The sequence below is a fragment of the Oncorhynchus kisutch genome, unplaced genomic scaffold (assembly GCF_002021735.2).
Source record: "Oncorhynchus kisutch isolate 150728-3 unplaced genomic scaffold, Okis_V2 Okis09a-Okis19a_hom, whole genome shotgun sequence".
NCBI lineage: Eukaryota > Metazoa > Chordata > Actinopteri > Salmoniformes > Salmonidae > Oncorhynchus > Oncorhynchus kisutch.
Window position 1 is genome coordinate 1,995,008 of NW_022261985.1, and position 19,203 is coordinate 2,014,210.

The following is a 19,203-nucleotide window of genomic DNA, read 5'->3' on the forward strand; positions in this document are numbered from 1 at the left end:
GGCCCTAGCAGAGACACTATGCGATGGTTGCTTGATCGTTCTGAAAGGATCTGGTTTCTGAAAGCATTAGAAGGCTGAAACTCCCTAGCCCTCATAAGAGTTTCTGCCATGTTGCTTACACTGATCCAGTTCTTTCATATCCATCTTCGAAGGTCCACCAATAGCAGTCTGGTTATCTACACTCCAAGCTGGTACATATTTAATAATGATAATGTGTGGCTCAAGCTTTCTGCTCATTTATTCAACTATCAACTTGTGAAATACAAAGATTTTTGGTTGCAGTCATTAACAGGTTTCAGCCACCTAGGCCTGGCATACTAGCCTGAATCTCAGGATTCGCTGCACCCTGGCTGTTCATGTGGAAGTTGGAACAGTTGTCCACATTGTTCGGAGAGTTTGACACAAGTACGCTGCTGTGGGAGAGTGAACTGTAGTGAAAGGCTGCCATCTAGCGGTAATAAAAAGTAAGACAACCATTAAAGGTGTAAGGCAGGGTTCTAACTCTGGTTCATTACAGTTATCTAAAAACTCTACTTTGAGTCGAGGCAGATCAACTCAACCGTTCATAAAGGGACTAATAATTATCTAAATTGAACTTTAAGCCAAAACCAAATGTTGTAGATAGGGTTCATGTGCATACATATACAGTTCACTACACGATGAGGGGGGAAACTACTACTGTACACAAAAACATCTACTCTGGCTGGGAGTGTTATAAATACTGGGCTAGATGGGCAAAATCCCCAAACTGAAACACACTGACAGTTTATACACAGTTAATGTTTTATTAAAAAAAAGAACTTACAGAGTATTTATACACAACTATTTGAGGTTATAATCCTGTAGATAGAGAGCAGTGGAGGCTGCCGGGAGGAGATATAGGAGGTTGGGCTAATTGTAATGGCTGGAATGGTATAAATGGAACGGAGTTGTGGTTTCCATATGTTTGATACCGTTCCATTGATTCCCTTCCAGCCATTACAATGAGCCCATCCTCCTTAAGCTCCTCCCAGCAGCCTCCTCTGACAGAGAGCGTCTGTCTTGTGACAAGCATGCCCACTTCACAATGCAGAGTAAACGGAGAGGAGAAAATGTAGAAGAGGGGATGAGGGAGGAAGAGGACTGAAATTCACATAAGACCAAGGACAGATAAAAAATTAAAAAACACCCTGGACTTTCAAGTAGTAGACAGGTACCAAATACAGTTCCTATAATGTTTTTTTTGTTAAGCAATTTTCCATGCCGTGTGTCCAATGTCCCCTGTAGTGAAAGCAATAGGACTGTGTCTGGGTGTGGTGCATTCCACTCTGGAGAAGCACAAAGACAGAACGTGAGGTGCACATGATGAATCGAGCCCCTCCACACCAGATGCATGCAAGACAAGTGCATGGGAGAGGTACAGTACAGTCAACACAGGGGTCAGGGGTGACGCCACGAAACAGGACTAGGGGGGGGCGCCGATGGTTGATCAGATGGAAGCCAGGCCTCTACTTTCCCCTCTAATGTAATAGTCTGGACAGAAGCCACCAGCTGAGTCCCTCAGTAATGACTTCACTACGCACAAAGTGTGGTTGGGTGTGTGTGTGGGGCTATGTACCACTATGTGGTTTGGCCCCCTCCCACCTCGATATTACTTGGAACAGATTGACTTGGACAGTGTTTATAGTGTGTTGGGGGGGAATTAGATCTCACATTGGGTCAGTGCTGATAGTGTGTTGGGGGGAATTAGATCTCACATTGGTACACCTATGGTCTAATGTATTTAAGAGAGCGAGGGGCTAAAAATCTAATGAAGCAGTAAAACTTTTTCACAATCTTTTCAAAAATAATGTTGAATCAAAGTTGCAACGGAAGCACACTCATGTTTATTGGAGATTTTTGGATTGTAAGTGTCATTGAGTCCTCGACTTGGGAATTAAAAACAAACAGAAAAACAGAGGTTATAAATAGTCCTCATCACTGAATTAGTTTGGGGGGAATAAAAATAAAAAAGAGTGAAAGAAAACAAAAATGTTTCCCATAGCAACAGACCACAGCTGAGTACATGTCGTCTTTGGATCACCCTGTTTGTGGGAACATCGACACTTCTGCTTGAAAATAAAACAACAGTTATAAACAAGGACAACACTCTTTAAAAATACCGAAATATCACATTTTCTCCCCTATGCAAGTGTCCAAAACACAAAATGGCCTCCATTGCCTTTCTCCACTTATTCTGATGGGATTTACTTGTCTTTCTTTTTCACTTTAGTACAATACTGCATAAATGTGAAGAAAAAAAACTACATCATTAAATCCAAACTGAATACTTAAAATAGAAAGAAAATGCAAGTTGTAATTCTCTTCAGCGTGACACAATGTGGCTGAAGCATAAGTACATACACCTTTGTTTTAACAGCGGTGCCTGTAAATGATTGGATTAAAAACGAGAAAGAAAAGCGAAGGTTTCAATATAGAGTGAATAAATATAGGCAGCTCAGGAAACGGCAGAAGCCAAATTGCAAGGTACTCTGCTGCGTATCCTTGTGACATCATTCAGTTTTTGCAGGCTCCATTTGGCCTGTGAGGAAACATGGGAACCCCAAACCCACTTTCCTGTCTTACACCAGGCAATGGATTGGAACCCAATCCATATTCGACCATCTTTATCTAGGAGCCTTGAACAGTCAAGCTTTTAGGGAACACTGAAATTAATCAGTGTTGATCACACTGCACATTGGCTGATAAAAACATCGTCTCCCATCCAAGCTCTATCCCAATGTGGCCTTGATCACACTGCACATTGGCTGATAAAAACATCATCTCCCATCCAAGTTCTATCCCAATGTGGCCTTGATCACACTGCACATTGTCTGATACTTTCATCGGGCCCAATGCTTTTGTTTTGCACAGACTATCATACATTCAGTCTAGTTTCTCCACCAGTCAATTCATTGCCATTGTCTGGAATCACTCTCACGTTGATCTGTACATCTCTGAAGGGGACCAGCAGGTATAGATCCATGTTATATCTGATGTAAACCCTACAATGGACATTACCTTCAAACTTAAAATCAGCTCTTGTTGTTTTAGTTATCAGACCCATACATGTCTTTAGTTGAAGACCCCGCCCAGTAAACTGACTATCGCTACATCAAGTCAAAAACACATATCATAGTTTTAGCGCGAGCAATAGGCAAAGTTGGTAATTTCAACAATGTTAGCCAAAAAAAGACCTGCAGATATCCCCACCTGCATTTTCCCCCATCTAAGAGTGAAGGGTAACCCAGGTAAATCACTAAGCCTTGTACACAACGCAACTCAATACTTCAGACAGTAGCCACACAAGCAGTACTACTTTAGTTGAGCCCTATACTAGCCTAGCGCAATACAGACCAACACAACATCACTTCTGGATCATGCCCAAACTGTACAGAATGATGCCCCCCCCCCCAAAAAAAATCCTGTCTTTGCCACCAAAATAAACAGGGTCCAAATCATCTAGGAGGGAGGAGTTTGTAGGAAATAAAACCTTGTGCTTTTCTTTTTTTTAATACAAAAATGCTTCTTGATTTTTTTTCTACGTTCCTTTAACTTTTTTTTTCTTTTACAAAAACAGAGCAGAGGAGAATTTGTTGGGTGTCTGTGCTGTAGCCGGTGAGGTAAGGTCGACCACTTCTACCTCACTTTCCAACACACCAGCGTTCAACCCCTCATCCTGGGCAGTATTCACCCCTAACAAACTTCAGTGGATACATAATACCTATGGCGTTCCAGGAAGTGATGTACTTTTCTAAAGGGGTACAGGTAGTCCGACAGCCACACCAGCTCGGACAGGCTCAGAGCGATGTCAGCGCTTTGACTGACGCGCTGGCTGGGTTCATAAGGCTCTAATGAGAAAGGTGAAGTATCACTGTACAAGCTAGGTGCTGCACACACACCATAGGCAGCTCCTAACCCCAGCCAAATGAAAAGCACAAATGAACACCAGAAAAACAACATTGGTGAAAGAAAATAGATATTAAAGCTGCAATTCCCCTCTTTCATATTACTTTAAAATCCCCAATCATCTGTCTAGCAGGACAAGTCGACAGCCAACGCCGGCAGGGTGACGGATCCAATTCAAATCAAATCCAGACAGGTACGAATTCGGCTGAAGACATGGACCATAATTGCCATGACCATGAATATGACCTAACTCTCTAGCTCCTCTTCTTCAACACATTCATGAGATAAAGAGAAGGGAAATCCCCCGGTGCCCACCTCCCACCTCCTATTCAGCCCAGCCCATAGAGCTAGTCTCCATTTTGTCCGGTCGTTGGTGCAGTAAGGGTAAGGCCAAAGGTCACCGGGTCAAAGGGGACATTCCAACTACCGGTGGAATGTGGGGACTGCTAAGTCCAACACACCTTTACAGGGATTGAAGGAGGAGAACGCGACTGGGACATGGCAAAAACACAAAGCAGGTGGTGTGTGATATACGCCGAGGCTTGATATCCACAAAAATCCTTGTTTTAGCAATAATAATAATAATAATAATAATAATAATAAAATTAAAAAATCAACTTATATGAATATGATGTCTGCTTTCTCATGGTTAGGAAATCATACAGTCTGTGGTTTTAAAGGGGAGTTGTCTCCCATCACTACAACTCCATATCCTGGGCTTCGTCTTCAGAGAAATCCGACATGGAGCTTTCCGATGAGGAGTCGCCCTGGCCCTCCTCCTGCTCCTTGAGAGCCTCCTCTGTTGCATATTTCTGGATGTACTCTGTGGAGTGCAAGGCAGCAGGGTCAGTAAGACTCAACCTCGTTGGCTAAGAGCTCCGAGCCAGGGAGCAGACAGGCGCTTTAAAACAGGGAACAAAGCAACAGCCAGGAGTGATAGACAAGACACACACACACTTTACTATATCAAATCTGAACAAAGGGTAGACTATGGCTTAAGGCAGGGGCATCTACTTCACATGATCAATAGTAATAAAACTAAATGCACAAACAAAACAAAAATGTAGCTGCTGTACGTCAAAGTATATTATTGACCAGTATTCATTTCATTACTGAGCCTCCTGATTCTACATGGACCCATTGCGCAACGTTTGAAATTAACATCTGCACCTCTGAATTCCCTTGAGACGGACAACACTGAGAAAGCAAGGCGTAGGGAGAGAAGCGTACCTTTGATTTTCTGTTTGTACTCCTCTGGTCGGTGGAGGTACATGGCGGCCGCGTCTCCGTTCAGCGGGTCGATGGGGTTGGGGTAAGCCAGCAGCTGAGGCAGGAACGACTCAAAGATATTGGTGAGATCTGTGGGAGTGGACTGAGAGAGGCAGAGAGAGACAGAACAGAATGTTATCGATAAAACAGGGCACGATGAACATACATATGACTCTTTTACAATTAAAGCATTCTTAAAACAAACATCCTTTCTGACATAACTGGATAGGTGATAGTTATGTAATAGAACCCTTGCTTACACCTATCCAATCATTTTAGGATTGGGCCTCTATGTAAAAGGGCCTCTATGTAAAAATAAAATACAAATCCTGCCGGAGGAAGGACCTTCCACTAGACATCCGGTTGCAGGCCTTGCTTTGTCTCTGCAAGAAAATTAGCACTCAACGGAAAATGGGCAATGCTGCAGATGTCTACTGGGTGCAATGTTTTATATACACACTAGATGACCCCTAGGGGGTGCTGTTTTGAAGCCACCACACCTCCATCTTGGAACTGCATGTATTAATGTCTACATTTGTTTTTACCACGTTTACTCTATTACAGACTTTTAATTATATTATGTGAGCTAAACATAATAAAAAATATTTTTTTCCCTTAAAGTATATATTTTAAGTTTATTAATATTATTGTCCCCACGACAACAACAAAATCCTTAAATACATGTCATCTTGTCCTTGAAACATTTAATTGAAATACTGTAGAATTCCAGTCATTCTTATGGAGGACTGCTCCTACTGGGGAGTGCCAATATGGCCGACCGGTGGCTTCAAAACCTCTCGATGGTCAATACACAGCATCAGCAATCCAGGGTTTATATACATTGACTGGGTGTCACTATTGGTTAAGTACAAATATGAGGAGAAAATACATTACTGGGTAAAACTGTAGACTGATTGTAACCCAGTGTATGCTCCCTACCCACAATCAGGACCTAGGCCTAGAGTAGACAATGCTTCACTGATTGTCTTGTTTTTATCCCAAGCCCTCCACTACAGTTATGGAAATGTCATTTGTTAGAGCTCTCAAAGTCCATTACACTGCTGGAAGTCCACAATAGCCAAATCAAACATATTAGCTAATCAACTTTAGTGACTCATCTCGAACAACAAAGCCGCAGTCCAAAACACACAGAACGAACCCTGTGTGGAATGAACCAGGAGGCTTCAGAACTTCAATAATTCAGTAATCTTCTGATAAGAAATCCATATGAAGGGGGGAGACCGAGACAACCAGTGCGGTTTTGTTCTCTCAGCTGAAGAGTTGTTCATTATTAGTGTCAGGAGAAGCAGCTAGGCTGTCTGTTTTCTGACTTTGCTGGCTCAGGCTATTACCTTGTTAGCCTTCTAGCACCAGTAAGAGGATTACAGGAGAACTGACCGCGCTGCCTCCTACATGAAGCCACACCCACCAGTAAGAGGATTACAGGAGAACTGACCGCGCTGCCTCCTACATGAAGCCACACCCACCAGTAAGAGGATTACAGGAGAACTGACCGCGCTGCCTCCTACATGAAGCCACACCCACCAGTAAGAGGATTACAGGAGAACTGACCGCGCTGCCTCCTACATGAAGCCACACCCACCAGTAAGAGGATTACAGGAGAACTGACCGCGCTGCCTCCTACATGAAGCCACACCCACCAGTAAGAGGATTACAGGAGAACTGACCGCGCTGCCTCCTACATGAAGCCACACCCACCAGTAAGAGGATTACAGGAGAACTGACCGCGCTGCCTCCTACATGAAGCCACACCCACCAGTAAGAGGATTACAGGAGAACTGACCGCGCTGCCTCCTACATGAAGCCACACCCACCAGTAAGAGGATTACAGGAGAACTGACCGTGCTGCCTCCTACATGAAGCCACACCCACCAGTAAGAGGATTACAGGAGAACTGACCGTGCTGCCTCCTACATGAAGCCACACCCACCACTTTTTACACATGTTTCTCCAGTGACGCCTGCGGTCGTGTTTGTGTTTTCTTTCACACTGGACAGGGGAGCCGTGGCCCATGTATCCGTGTCTCACATACGCATAGACAAAAACACAAATTCACCTACACACACCTCCAAAACATCCAAGCTCTGAGCCACCCCACTCACCGTAAAGGGCTGTCCACGTCTGGTTGATGACATCTAAACACACTGTTCCTGACCTGGAGATGAGAGAAGAGAAGGGGTTAAGGAGGAGGCTCTCAGACACTTCCTCTCTACACAACACGAGGAGCACCCCAAAGTGAGGTTGGTGGATGAGGGGAATTACATTCCTTAAAAATGAGCCACTGAAATGCTTGAGGCAGTGTTATCATCCTGAGTGTTTTGATGATTTGTATTCACGCCAGATTATTATGGTCAGTTAATGTAAAGGATCAGCCTGTTGTTCTGTGCTTTAGATCCTCCAGTGCCCCCTCTCACCATTTGATCTGGGAGACGAGCCAAACAAACTATTGATGACCTTCAATGGAAATTCAATGAAATTGAATTTGATTACGTTACAAGACCTTAGAGATGGGTATGCAGGTGGGGTCATCACTAGATGCTTGCGGAAGCTCATTAGCTATTCATTCTTATTTACGGGTTAGGGTTAAAAGGTTAGGGCCAGGGTTAAGGTCAGGGCTGGTAGTTTAACTTCTTTGGGACAGGGGGCAGTATTTTCACATCCGGATGAAAAGCGTGTCCAATGTAAACGGCCTGCTACTCAGGCCCAGAAGCTAAGATATGCATATTATTAGTCGATTTGGATAGAAAACATTGAAGTTCCTAAAACTGTTTGAATCATGTCTGTGTGTATAACATAACTTATTTGGCAGGCAAAACCCAGAGGACAAACCGTTCAGATTCTTTTCTTTTTTTTGAGGTCACTCTTTTCAATGGTTTTCATTGGGAATACAGATTTCTAAATTGACTTTCCTGCAGTTCCTATCACTTCCACTGGATGTCAACAGTCTTTGGAAATTGGTTGAGGTTTTTCCTTTGAGAAATGAAGAAGTAACACTGTTCAGAATGAGGCTCGAGGGAAGTGTACTCTTTGTTAGAGGCGCGTGACCTGAAAGCACACTCCACTTTGTTTTCCTCCAGTATTGAACACAGATCATCCAGTCTTCAATTTGATCGATTATTTACGTAAAAATATACCTTAAGTTGTATTACAAAAGTAGTTTGAAATGTTTGGACAATACTTACAGGTAACTTTTGAGATATTTTGTAGTCACGTTGCGCAAGTTGGAACCGGTGTTTTTCTGGATCAAACGCGCCAAATAAATTAACATTTTGGATATATATTGAAGGAATTAATCGAATAAAAGGACCATTTGTGATGTTTATGGGACATATTGGAGTGCCAACAGAAGAAGCTCGTCAAAGGTAAGGCATTAATTATATTTGTATTTCTGCGTTTGTGTCGCACCTGCAGGGTTGAAATATGCTTTTCTCTTTGTTTACTGGGGTGCTATCCTCAGATAATAGCATAGTTTGCTTTCGCGGTAAAGCATTTTAAAAATCTGACACGTTGGCTGGATTCACAACAAGTGTAGCTTTAATTTGGAATATTGAATGTGTGATTTCATCAGTTTAATTTGTATAGTAATTTATTTGAATTTGTCGCTCTTCATTGTCACTGGATGTTGGCCAGGTGGGACGCTACCGTCCCACATATCCCAGAGAGGTTCAGATAGATGTGATTAGAAAAGCTCCTCTCCTGCCATTGGTTCCAGCAACAAGACAAGGTTAAGGTGATGAGTCTCATGAGAGGGCACCCTCTACTATTTCAGTGTTCCTTTCAAATCAGAAGTCGTGATCAACTTACGCTTCATCGATGTTGGGATGGAAGATTTTATTCATGAATCCTGCAAACGGAAGAGAAAAACAATACGCAAGTCAACTACAGATGTTACGGGTTACTTCTAGTAACAGGGAGCCGTACTACAACGACTGACCCTGTAAAACTGCACCTATCCCGTGTTTGTGACAATAACAATACATATCTATATATTTTTTGTGTGTGTGTCAACTGAGAAATGAACCCCCACTGGCTCTATGCCATCCCCCTACCTATTGATGGGGATTTGAAAGGGTATTTGTCCGGTAGATCTACTCGCACCTTCCATACGCCCCCCTCGTACGCTGCTGGATGGGAGGAGACAGAGAGAGAAGGGAGATAAGACATGCTACAAGAAAAGATCACATGCACATCCACTGTCTTTGAGCAGCCAATGGACATCAAAACAGTAAATGGTAGAATTAGAGACCCTGCGGGTCGCAATCTAGACCTATGAGACCCTGCAGGACGCAATCTAGACCTATGAGACCCTGCAGGTTGCAATCTAGACCTATGAGACCCTGCAGGTCGCAATCTAGACCTATGAGACTCTGCAGGTCGCAATCTAGACCCATGCTGCCATGTGGTTGATTGGTGACCAACATTTTCACCAATAAACCACATTAGGAACATAGAATGCAATGTGCGGTGCCTTTTTCCCCACACATATGCATAGACATCATGTAGGATTCAGTACTGGGTTCACAGTATCTGGTATTTAAAAATAAAATACTGAGTATTTTCAAATGCATAGCCCAAAACAAGTACTTTTGAGTATTTGAATGGTTATTTGTAAAAAATATTTTTTATATATATTTATATATATTTGAAAATGCTAGCATTTTCAAATACATGGGAGTGTTTTTGAGTATTTGAGTATATCAACTACTTTCCAAGTACATTAAAATATTCAACAACTTGTCTTACCCAAATGTAAGATATGAATACTTTGAATGCATGTGAAAGTAATTGAGATCTGAAATAGTAATTCAACCCAGGTCTGGCAGGCTTATGTACTAATGACATTGAGGGAGATACTTAATATGAGTACAGGGATTACAGCAGAGAGACTTAACCACAGAAACCCTATGGACTTGACACTGCAAGGCTGTAGCCCTTCACAATGGTTAGAGGAGCAGCCTTCTCCAGACCACTGACATCCACAGTGGTTCTCTAGACCACTGACATCCACAGTGGTTCTCTAGACCACTGACATCCACAGTGGTTCTCTAGACCACTGACATCCACAGTGGTTCTCTAGACCACTGACATCCAGTGGTTCTCTAGACCACTGACATCCACAGTGGTTCTCTAGACCACTGACATCCACAGTGGTTCTCTAGACCACTGACATCCACAGTGGTTCTCTAGACCACTGACATCCACAGTGGTTCTCTAGACCACTGACATCCACAGTGGTTCTCTAGACCACTGACATCCACAGTCAGAGGAGCAGTCTTCTCCATATCACTGACATCAACAGTCAGAGGAGCAGCCTTCTCCACACCACTGACATCAGTCAGAGGAGCAGTCTTCTCTATAGCACTGACATCAGTCTTCTCCACACCACTGACATCAACAGTGGTTCTCTAGACCACTGACATCAACAGTCAGAGGAGCAGCCTTCTCCACACCACTGACATCAGTCAGAGGAGCAGTCTACTCCAAACCTCTGACATCAACAGTCAGAGGAACAGTCTACTCTATACCACTGACATCAGTCTACTCTATACCACTGACATTAACAGTCAGATGAACAGTCTGCTCCATACCACTGACATCAACAGTCAGATGAACAGTCTGCTCCATACCACTGATTTCCATTCCACTGGCAGTGATTTTCCTTTGATTCTACACAGTAATGTACTTTAGCCACAGGCAGCGAAGAGCTGTTTACTTCCAGATCAATCTCCATAATATAAAGACATCCCATGACTGGGTCCCAATAGAGAGGGCTTGTGTGGGTCCAGAACTACCAGAATACCAGGTGCAGAACCAGAGGGTCGTGCCGAACTGGAACGGGACAGCACACACACACACACACACACACCACACAGAAAACAGACACTAGTGTACACACTCCAAAGAGACATTTCCCAGAATGCGGTTGTATGCATCATAACACAAACTTCCTCTCTATTGCTGTGCAATCAGGGGAGGGCTTGGTGGTACAGACGTTGTGAAAAACATGGTGAGAAGAATCTCCGCCTACACCTTCTGTACAGGCCACGTTCCAATCCATTTCACACCCTGCCCTCGAACTTCACTCAGCATTCAGACCAGGAGGCGGACATTCTTGTGTCAGCTGACCTGAGGGCTTCAGTCCAACAGGACCATCATAACTCAATTTCTGTTGTGGTATTCTTATGAGTAAACTTCAGACATCATAGTGATTCATGACATATGAACAAACACTTGAAACCTGTGATAGTTAGTGTTTTTTTCATTTCAAAGTCAACGTTTGTCAAACGCTTTCAGACCTCAGTGGTTTAGTCCGGGATTCATTTTGTAATGAACTAGGAGATCACTTTAACAATGGAGAATGTCTTTAGTTATTTGATTAGGGGCGAGACTTCAAAATGGAATCTTGAACAGAAGGCAGTTAATAAGTAAATAGGACAGAAACATTTCCATAACATAAAATACACTTACTTCCTTGTTGTCCATAAAACTTCACTACAAATTCATTGAGTCCACTGAGGATTGTGACTTCGTGCTTGCTCTCGATGCTGTGTAGGAGGTTAAGGATAATGGATATTGGACACACTGGATTTGAATGACAAAACCACCTGAAACGCTAGCGGAGGTGGCTGCAGCTAAATAAATAATACAATCTCTAATTTCTCTTTGTTTTGGGTCACAGAAATGCTTGACCTCATTAATATGATAATGCACCTTCTGATGGGGAAACGCTTTCTCTGTGAAATGTCACCACAAGCTTCCTCACAGGAGAGTTGAGGAGAGAACACTATAAACGGGTTGGTCGTTTAACAACAAAACCAACAACGTGCGCAAATATGGACCAAAACTGACTGGTTGGCTTAGATTGTTGACAACATGTAAACTATTTTGGGCGGCAGGTAGCCTAGTTGTTAGAGCGTTGGGCCAGTAACCGAAAGGTTGCTGGATCGAATCCCTGAGCTGACAAGGTAAAAATCTGTCATTCTGCCCCTGTATTTTATTTAAACCACTGTTAAACCACTGTTCCCAGGTAGGCCGACACAGTAAATAAGTATTTGTTCATAACTGACTTGCCTAGTTAAATAAAGGTTAAATAAAATACAAATAAAGCCTCCATTGTTTATTGAAAACAAATACATTTGCAAAATGAGCACTTGTCTCAAACACTTTGTTACAGTTGGTTTGCTAGCTAGCGAATTTTTGCCAAATTAGCATAGAGGTGACAGTCAAAACACCTCAATACAAGACATGGTATCAAGAACAAGATGGAACTAGCTGAAACGAGCCACCTACGATTCTCCACATGGCAGCTTGTCATTGTAGTTAGCTATTTGGCCATCCAAAACCATAACACCCCCCCCATTTAAGCATGTGCATCGCTGTCAGCTAACTGGTCTATCCGACCTCTCTCTCTCTCCGGCTCAATGAGAATAGAATAGCTTGTAAGAGGTAATGATAACCAATCAAAGGGAATAAAATCCACTGAGGCTTTCCTCGACTCCCCTCTGTTCTGTCAGTAGGTCTATGAAATCAACGTCAACAATTAGCTGGATTATTACGTTTCCTTCATATCCACACGTGTGCCGTGCCACCCACACACCTCTGCTGATCCAGACGTGTTGCCCATCCACTCAAACAGATAATAGTCCTCTCTTATTTCTGTTGTTATCTCTAGTTCTCCAGGAAAGGGAGCCCAACCACCAGATCAGACTCCAGTTTTCAAAAACACACACACCCCTCACTAGTCAACATGATACAGTACAGACAGGAAAAGACAGTAAGATACAGAGACAACTGGTTTTACCACACTGCTACTGTTGTCAACCTGGCCTTTACCACACTGCTACTGTTGTCAACCTGGCCTGCTACTGTTCTCATCTGGGGGCTGGGAGCAGTTTACAGCACATATACACACACACTTTTTTTTAAAACCTAAATTTAACTAGGCAAGTCAGTTATGAACAAATTCTCATTGACAATGACGGCCTAGGAACAGGGGGTCAACTGCCTTGTTCAGGGGCAGAACGACAGCTTTTTAGCTTATCAGCTCGGGGATTCGATCTAGCAACCTTTCGCTAACTGGCCCAACACTCTAACCACTAGGCTTCCTGCCGCCCCATAAATCAAGCCCTGCAGATCTACAACATGTTTCAATAGAGAGTGAGAATCAAATGCTTCCAACAACTGGTGTTCTGTTGCTTTGTGTGGTGTTGTCTTTAACCGGTTATGTAAAGGGATTATGAGATTTGCCAATCTCTAGCCTGGTCCATAATCTGCATCTTTAGGCAACAGTCCTGGTGCTATCGTTGTCCTGCCATTCATGACATGTTGAACAATAGTCAGAGCTGGCGGCTAAATCAAGAGTGGCACATACAGATCTGGGACTAGGTGTGTGTTTCTCATGTGCTTGACTCCATCATCTGGAGTGTGACATACACATTTAAATTATATTCCAAAAATCCAAATGGCACCCTATTCCATATATAGTGCACTACTTGGTCAAAAGTAGTGTAATATGTAGGGAATAGGGTGCCCCCTACCCCTTACCACAACAGGTTAAGAAAATGATATCCCCCATCTCCCGTTACCACTCAGTACAGTATGGGGGTCATGTTATCCCCCATCTCCCGTTACCACTCAGTACAGTATGGGGTCATGTTATCCCCCATCTCCCATTACCACTCAGTACAGTATGGGGTCATGTTATCCCCCATCTCCCGTTACCACTCAGTACAGTATGGGGTCATGTTATCCCCCATCTCCCGTTACCACTCAGTACAGTATGGGGTCATGTTATCCCCCATCTCCCGTTACCACTCAGTACAGTATGGGGTCATGTTATCCCCCATCTCCCGTTACCACTCAGTACAGTATGGGGTCATGTTATCCCCATCTCCCATTACCACTCAGTACAGTATGGGGTCATGTTATCCCCCATCTCCCGTTACAACTCAGTACATTCATTCAGAGCGCGAGGGGGCTAGAGAAGAGAGCTAGAGAAGAGCGTGCTGGGGGGGGGGCTAGAGAAGTGCGCGCGTGGGGGGGGGCTAGAGAAGTGCGCGCGTGGGGGGGGGGAGGCTAGAGAAGTGCGCGCGGGGGGGGGGGGAGGCTAGAGAAGTGCGTGCGGGGGGGGCTAGAGAACGCGCGCGGGGGGGAGGCTAGAGAAGTGCGCGCGTGGGGGGTGGGGGAGGCTAGAGAAGTGCGCGCGTGGGGGGTGGGGGAGGCTAGAGAAGTGCGCGCGTGGGGGGGAGGCTAGAGAAGTGCGCGCGTGGGGGGGGGAGGCTAGAGAAGTGCGCGCGTGGGGGGGGGAGGCTAGAGAAGTGCGCGCGTGGGGGGGGGAGGCTAGAGAAGTGCGTGCGGGGGGGGCTAGAGAAGTGCCCGCGGGGGGGGGGGGGGGGGGCTAGAGAAGTGCCCGCGGGGGGGGGGGGGGGGGGGGGGGGCTAGAGAAGTGCGCGCGTGGGGGGTGGGGGAGGCTAGAGAAGTGCGCGCGTGGGGGGGGGGGGGGGGAGGCTAGAGAAGTGCGTGCGTGCGGGGAGGCTCGAGAAGTGCGTGCGGGGGGGGGGGCTAGAGAAGTGCGTGCGGGGGGGGGGGGGAGGCTAGAGAAGTGCATGCGGGGGGGGGGCTAGAGAAGTGCGTGCGGGGGGGGGGGCTAGAGAAGTGCGTGCGGGGGGGGGCTAGAGAAGTGCGTGCGGGGGGGGGGGGCTAGAGAAGTGCGTGCGGGGGGGGGGCTAGAGAAGTGCGTGCGGGGGGGGGCTAGAGAAGTGCGTGCGGGGGGGGGGCTAGAGAAGTGCGTGCGGGGGGGGGCTAGAGAAGTGCGTGCGGGGGGGGGCTAGAGAAGTGCGGCGGGGGGGGGCTAGAGAAGTGCGTGCGGGGGGGGGGCTAGAGAAGAGAAAAGCAGCAAAAAAGAAAGGAAGAGGGAGAAAAAAGAAAAAAAAAGTGGTTCAAACAGAGAGCCATCATGTTTTGACACACAGCAGCAGCTGGCTGTGGATCCTGACAGAGTAGGCTGGGATCCCATTAGTGGAGTACTGACCCACACCCAAAGGGTTAACTCAAACTGAAGGTTATTTTAAGCTCTGCAGAACATGCAAGGGCAGATTGAGTGAGTCCCGAGCATGTCACAAGAGGTGTTGCTCTCAGAAAGGAAGTATTGTAGTGTGTTGGGTAGCAACCGATAGACATTTTGGATCACACAATATCAAAACAAAGGCTTTGACAGAGTCTAATACAACACAGACATCATTTTGATTTGATGAAGGAAACCACAGCCAGCCAGGCAATACTGCTAACACGCTGACCACACCGCTCGCGTCACAAAATACTTTTACACATACATGTTACTCAATCATTGCAGCCACACTGCTCATGCGCGTCTACGTAGCCAGGCGCTAAATTAGAACTTGGTTTCGTTTGTGATGCTTGATGCACTGCAAGTCCCACCTCCTCATTGTTGTTTTTTAGGAGCATATACCCACGAGTCCTCGCATTGGTTTTTAGGAGCATATGGGTGATTGAAAGAATAAAAAAATCTAAATATATATTTTTAAATCCTTTTATCTCCCCAATATTGTGGTATCCAATTGGTAGTTATAACGGTTGGCAACCAATCGCTGCAACTCCCGTACAGACGACAAGGGAGAGTTGAAGGTGGAGAGCCGTCCGTCCTCCGAAACACAACCAAGCCGCACTGCACTGCTTCTTGACCCAATGCCCACTTACCCACTTAAGCCAGCCGCACCAGTGTGTAGGAGGAAACACCGTACACCTGGCGACCGTTTCAGCATACACTACACCCGGCCCGCCACAGGAGTTGCTAGTGCGCGATGGGACAAGGACATACCTGCCGGCCAAACCTTCCCCTAAACCGGATGACGCTGTGCCAATTGTGCGCCGCACCATGGGTCTCCCGGTCGCGGCCGGCTGCAACAGTGCCTGGACTCGAACCCAGAATCTCTAATGGCACAGCTAGCACTGATGCAGTGCTTTAGACCACTGCACCACTCGAGAGGCCGGGTGATGGAAAGATGAACTGAAGTTCATACTCCAGTCGGTAGTGGTAATGCACCTTAAAGTTGGTTGCCAACCGACATATAAAGTCCAAAGAAGAAGCTTACTAGAAACGGGAAACGAGATGACTAGAAACGGACTCTGTTGACCCTTTTAACTGTGACCTAATTGTCGGAGTAGAGGACCTTGTGCATTTCAGGTAAAATAACAGCCCAATGTTGATATCCCAGGACAAATTAGCTAGCAACAGCAAGCTAGCTAAATTACCATAAATGTTTAATGCTTTTTGACCTGTCCCCAAATGAATATTGTTGATTCAGAGTTTTTGATATTTCAACCTGCGTGTTCTGATCGCGTCTGGTGTGGGTGGACAAAATCAACATGCGAGTGATGGTGCGTGTGCGGTCTGATTAGCATGTCAGCCTAGTACTTATCCCTTAACGAGGATACAATGTACACACTTATGAGTAGAGGTCGACCGATTATGATTTTTAACGCCGATACCGATTATTGGAGGACCAAAAAAATCCGACACCGATTAATCATCCGATTTTTAAACTGTATTTGTAATAATGACAATTACAACAATACTGAATGAACACTTATTTGAACTTAATATAATACATCAATAAAATCAATTTAGCCTCAAATAAATAATGAAACATGTTAAATTTGGTTTAAATAATACAAAAACAAAGTGTTGAAGAAGGTGAAAGTGCCATGTAAGAAAGCTAACGTTTCAGTTCCTTGCTCAGAACATGAGAACATATGAAAGCTGGTGGTTCCTTTTAACATGAGTCTTCAATATTCTCAGGTAAGAAGATTTAAGTTGTAGTTATTATAGGGATTTTTCTCTCTATACGATTTGTATTTCACATACCTTTGGACGTTCTTATAGGCACTTTAGTATTGCCAGTGTAACAGTATAGCTTCCGTCCCTCTCCTCGCTCCTACCTGGGCTCGAACCAGGAACACATCGACAACAGCCACCCTCGAAGCAGTGTTACCCATCGCTCCACAAAAGCCGCGGCCCTTGTAGAGCAAGGGGAACAACTACTCCAAGTCTCAGAGCGAGTGACGTTTGAAACGCTATTAGCGCGCACCCCGCTAACTAGCTAGCCATTTCACTAGCTAGCCATTTCACATCGGTTACACCTGCCTAATCTCGGGAGTTGATAGGCTTGAAGTCATAAATCGCACAATGCTTGAAGCACAGCGAAGATCTGCTGGCAAACGTGCTGTTTGAATTAATGCTTACGAGCCTGCTGCTGCCTACCACCGCTCAGTCAGACTGCTCTATCAAATCATAGACTTAATTATAACAGACAAATACGAGCCTTAGGTCATTAATATGGTCGAATCCGGAAACTATCTTGAAAACAAAATGTTTATTCTTTCAGTGAAATAGGGAACCGTTCCATATTTTATCTAACGGGTGGCATCCATAAGTCTAAATATTCCTGTTACATTGCACAACCTTCAATGTTATGTCATAATTACATAACATTCTGGCAAATTAGTTCGCAACGAGCCAAGCGGCCCAAACTGATGCATACACCCTGACTCTGCGTGCAATGAACGCAAGAGAAGTGACACAATTTCACCTGGTTAATATTGCCTGCTAACCTGGATTTCTTTTAGCTAAATATGCAGGTTTAAAGATATACTTCTGTGTATTGATTTTAAGAAAGGCATTGATGTTTATGGTTAGGTACACGTTGGAGCAACGATAGTCCTTTTTCGCGAATGTGCACTGCATCGATTTTATGCAACGCAGGACACACTATATAAACTAGTAATATCATCAAGCATGTGTAGTTATAACTAGTGATTATGATCGATTGTTTTTTATAAGTTTAATGCTAGCTAGCAACTTACCTTGGCTTCTTACTGCATTCGCGTAACAGGCAGGCTCCTCGTGAGGCAGGTGGTTAGAGCGTTGGACTTGTTAACAGTAAGGTTGCAAGATTGAATCCCCGAGCTGACAAGGTAAAAATCTGTCGTTCTGCCCCTGAACAAGGCAGTTAACCCACCGCTCCTAGGCCGTCATTGAAAATAAGAATGTGTTCTTAACTGACTTGGGTAGTTAAATAAAAGGTGTAAAAAATATAATAGGCAAAAATATTGATTTCCCGTTGTTATGAAAACTTGAAATCGGCCATTCCGATTAACCGATCGACCTCTACTTATGAGTACCCACTATTGACAAAACAAACCCTTCATGTGCTGTACATGTCTATAGGAGTCTGTCTGAACACAATTCAAGACCAGGGATCAAAATGGTTGTTTTATCAAAAAGCTTGGGCCTACTCTTTGGCTTTATCTCTATGTTTATCCAGCCTTCATATCAGGGGAATCTACCAATAGGGAATTACTAGTGTGTTTACTAGGAGACAAATGTTCCCCTTGAGGATGGGAAAGGGATGTGTTGGAGGGAGGGTAGGGAGGAGGAGAAGGGGGGTTAGGGTTATTAATGGGGTTGAGTCAGCAGTAGTGACCAGCAGTCGCCTCACAGACTAACTGACACTGGGCATATTGAGCATGGCCACTAAACAGGTGATAGAGCTACATCTCCTACAGACCAGAGCCGGCCTGCCAACACTAGCCCTGCCTGGCCCAATGACACGTGGCAGAGGTCCTATTATCTTGTCACACACACGACATGAACACAAAACACACACGAATCCTGCATGCACAAAAACAAAAAGAATACATTCACACAGCAAGAGAAACTCTCTCCCTCCACACCCAGGGGCCTGTGAACGAACCCGGCCACCGATGGATTCATGTCAAGGGTCTCACCATCCGTCATGATTGAGTGACAGTTTTACGGTCAGATCCCACAGTTTTTTTTTATTGAGACAGCCCAGGAAGCTGTGTAGCAGTTTATTCACTCATTCTTCCTGGCCAGAAAATAAAACCATGTCATTGTCAACTCCACACACACAGTGATGTGAGGGAAGCTCAGGTGTTAAGAGGGTG

At 44.8% G+C, this 19,203-nt stretch overlaps 1 protein-coding gene across 4 annotated transcripts in view; it reads right to left on the bottom strand.

Moving 5' to 3' along the window:
• Positions 1-771: 771 nt before the first annotated feature.
• Positions 772-19,203, bottom strand: part of LOC109876842 (ubiquitin-conjugating enzyme E2 H) — a 33,356-nt gene continuing 14,924 nt past the window's right edge. For 2 of the 4 annotated variants that reach the window (XM_031815367.1, XM_020469208.2), the window contains exons 2-6: positions 9,267-9,341; positions 9,022-9,061; positions 7,320-7,372; positions 5,158-5,286; positions 772-4,750 (exon numbers count right to left, since the gene is read on the bottom strand). In XM_031815367.1, coding sequence (XP_031671227.1) covers positions 4,626-4,750; positions 5,158-5,286; positions 7,320-7,372; positions 9,022-9,056 — 342 coding nt within the window. In that variant the 5' untranslated portion in view covers positions 9,057-9,061; positions 9,267-9,341 and the 3' untranslated portion in view covers positions 772-4,625. Of the gene's footprint in view, positions 4,751-5,157; positions 5,287-7,319; positions 7,373-9,021; positions 9,062-9,266; positions 9,342-11,685; positions 11,763-19,203 lie in introns of all 4 variants that reach the window. The other 2 variants (XM_031815365.1, XM_031815366.1) reach the window with 2 other exon arrangements.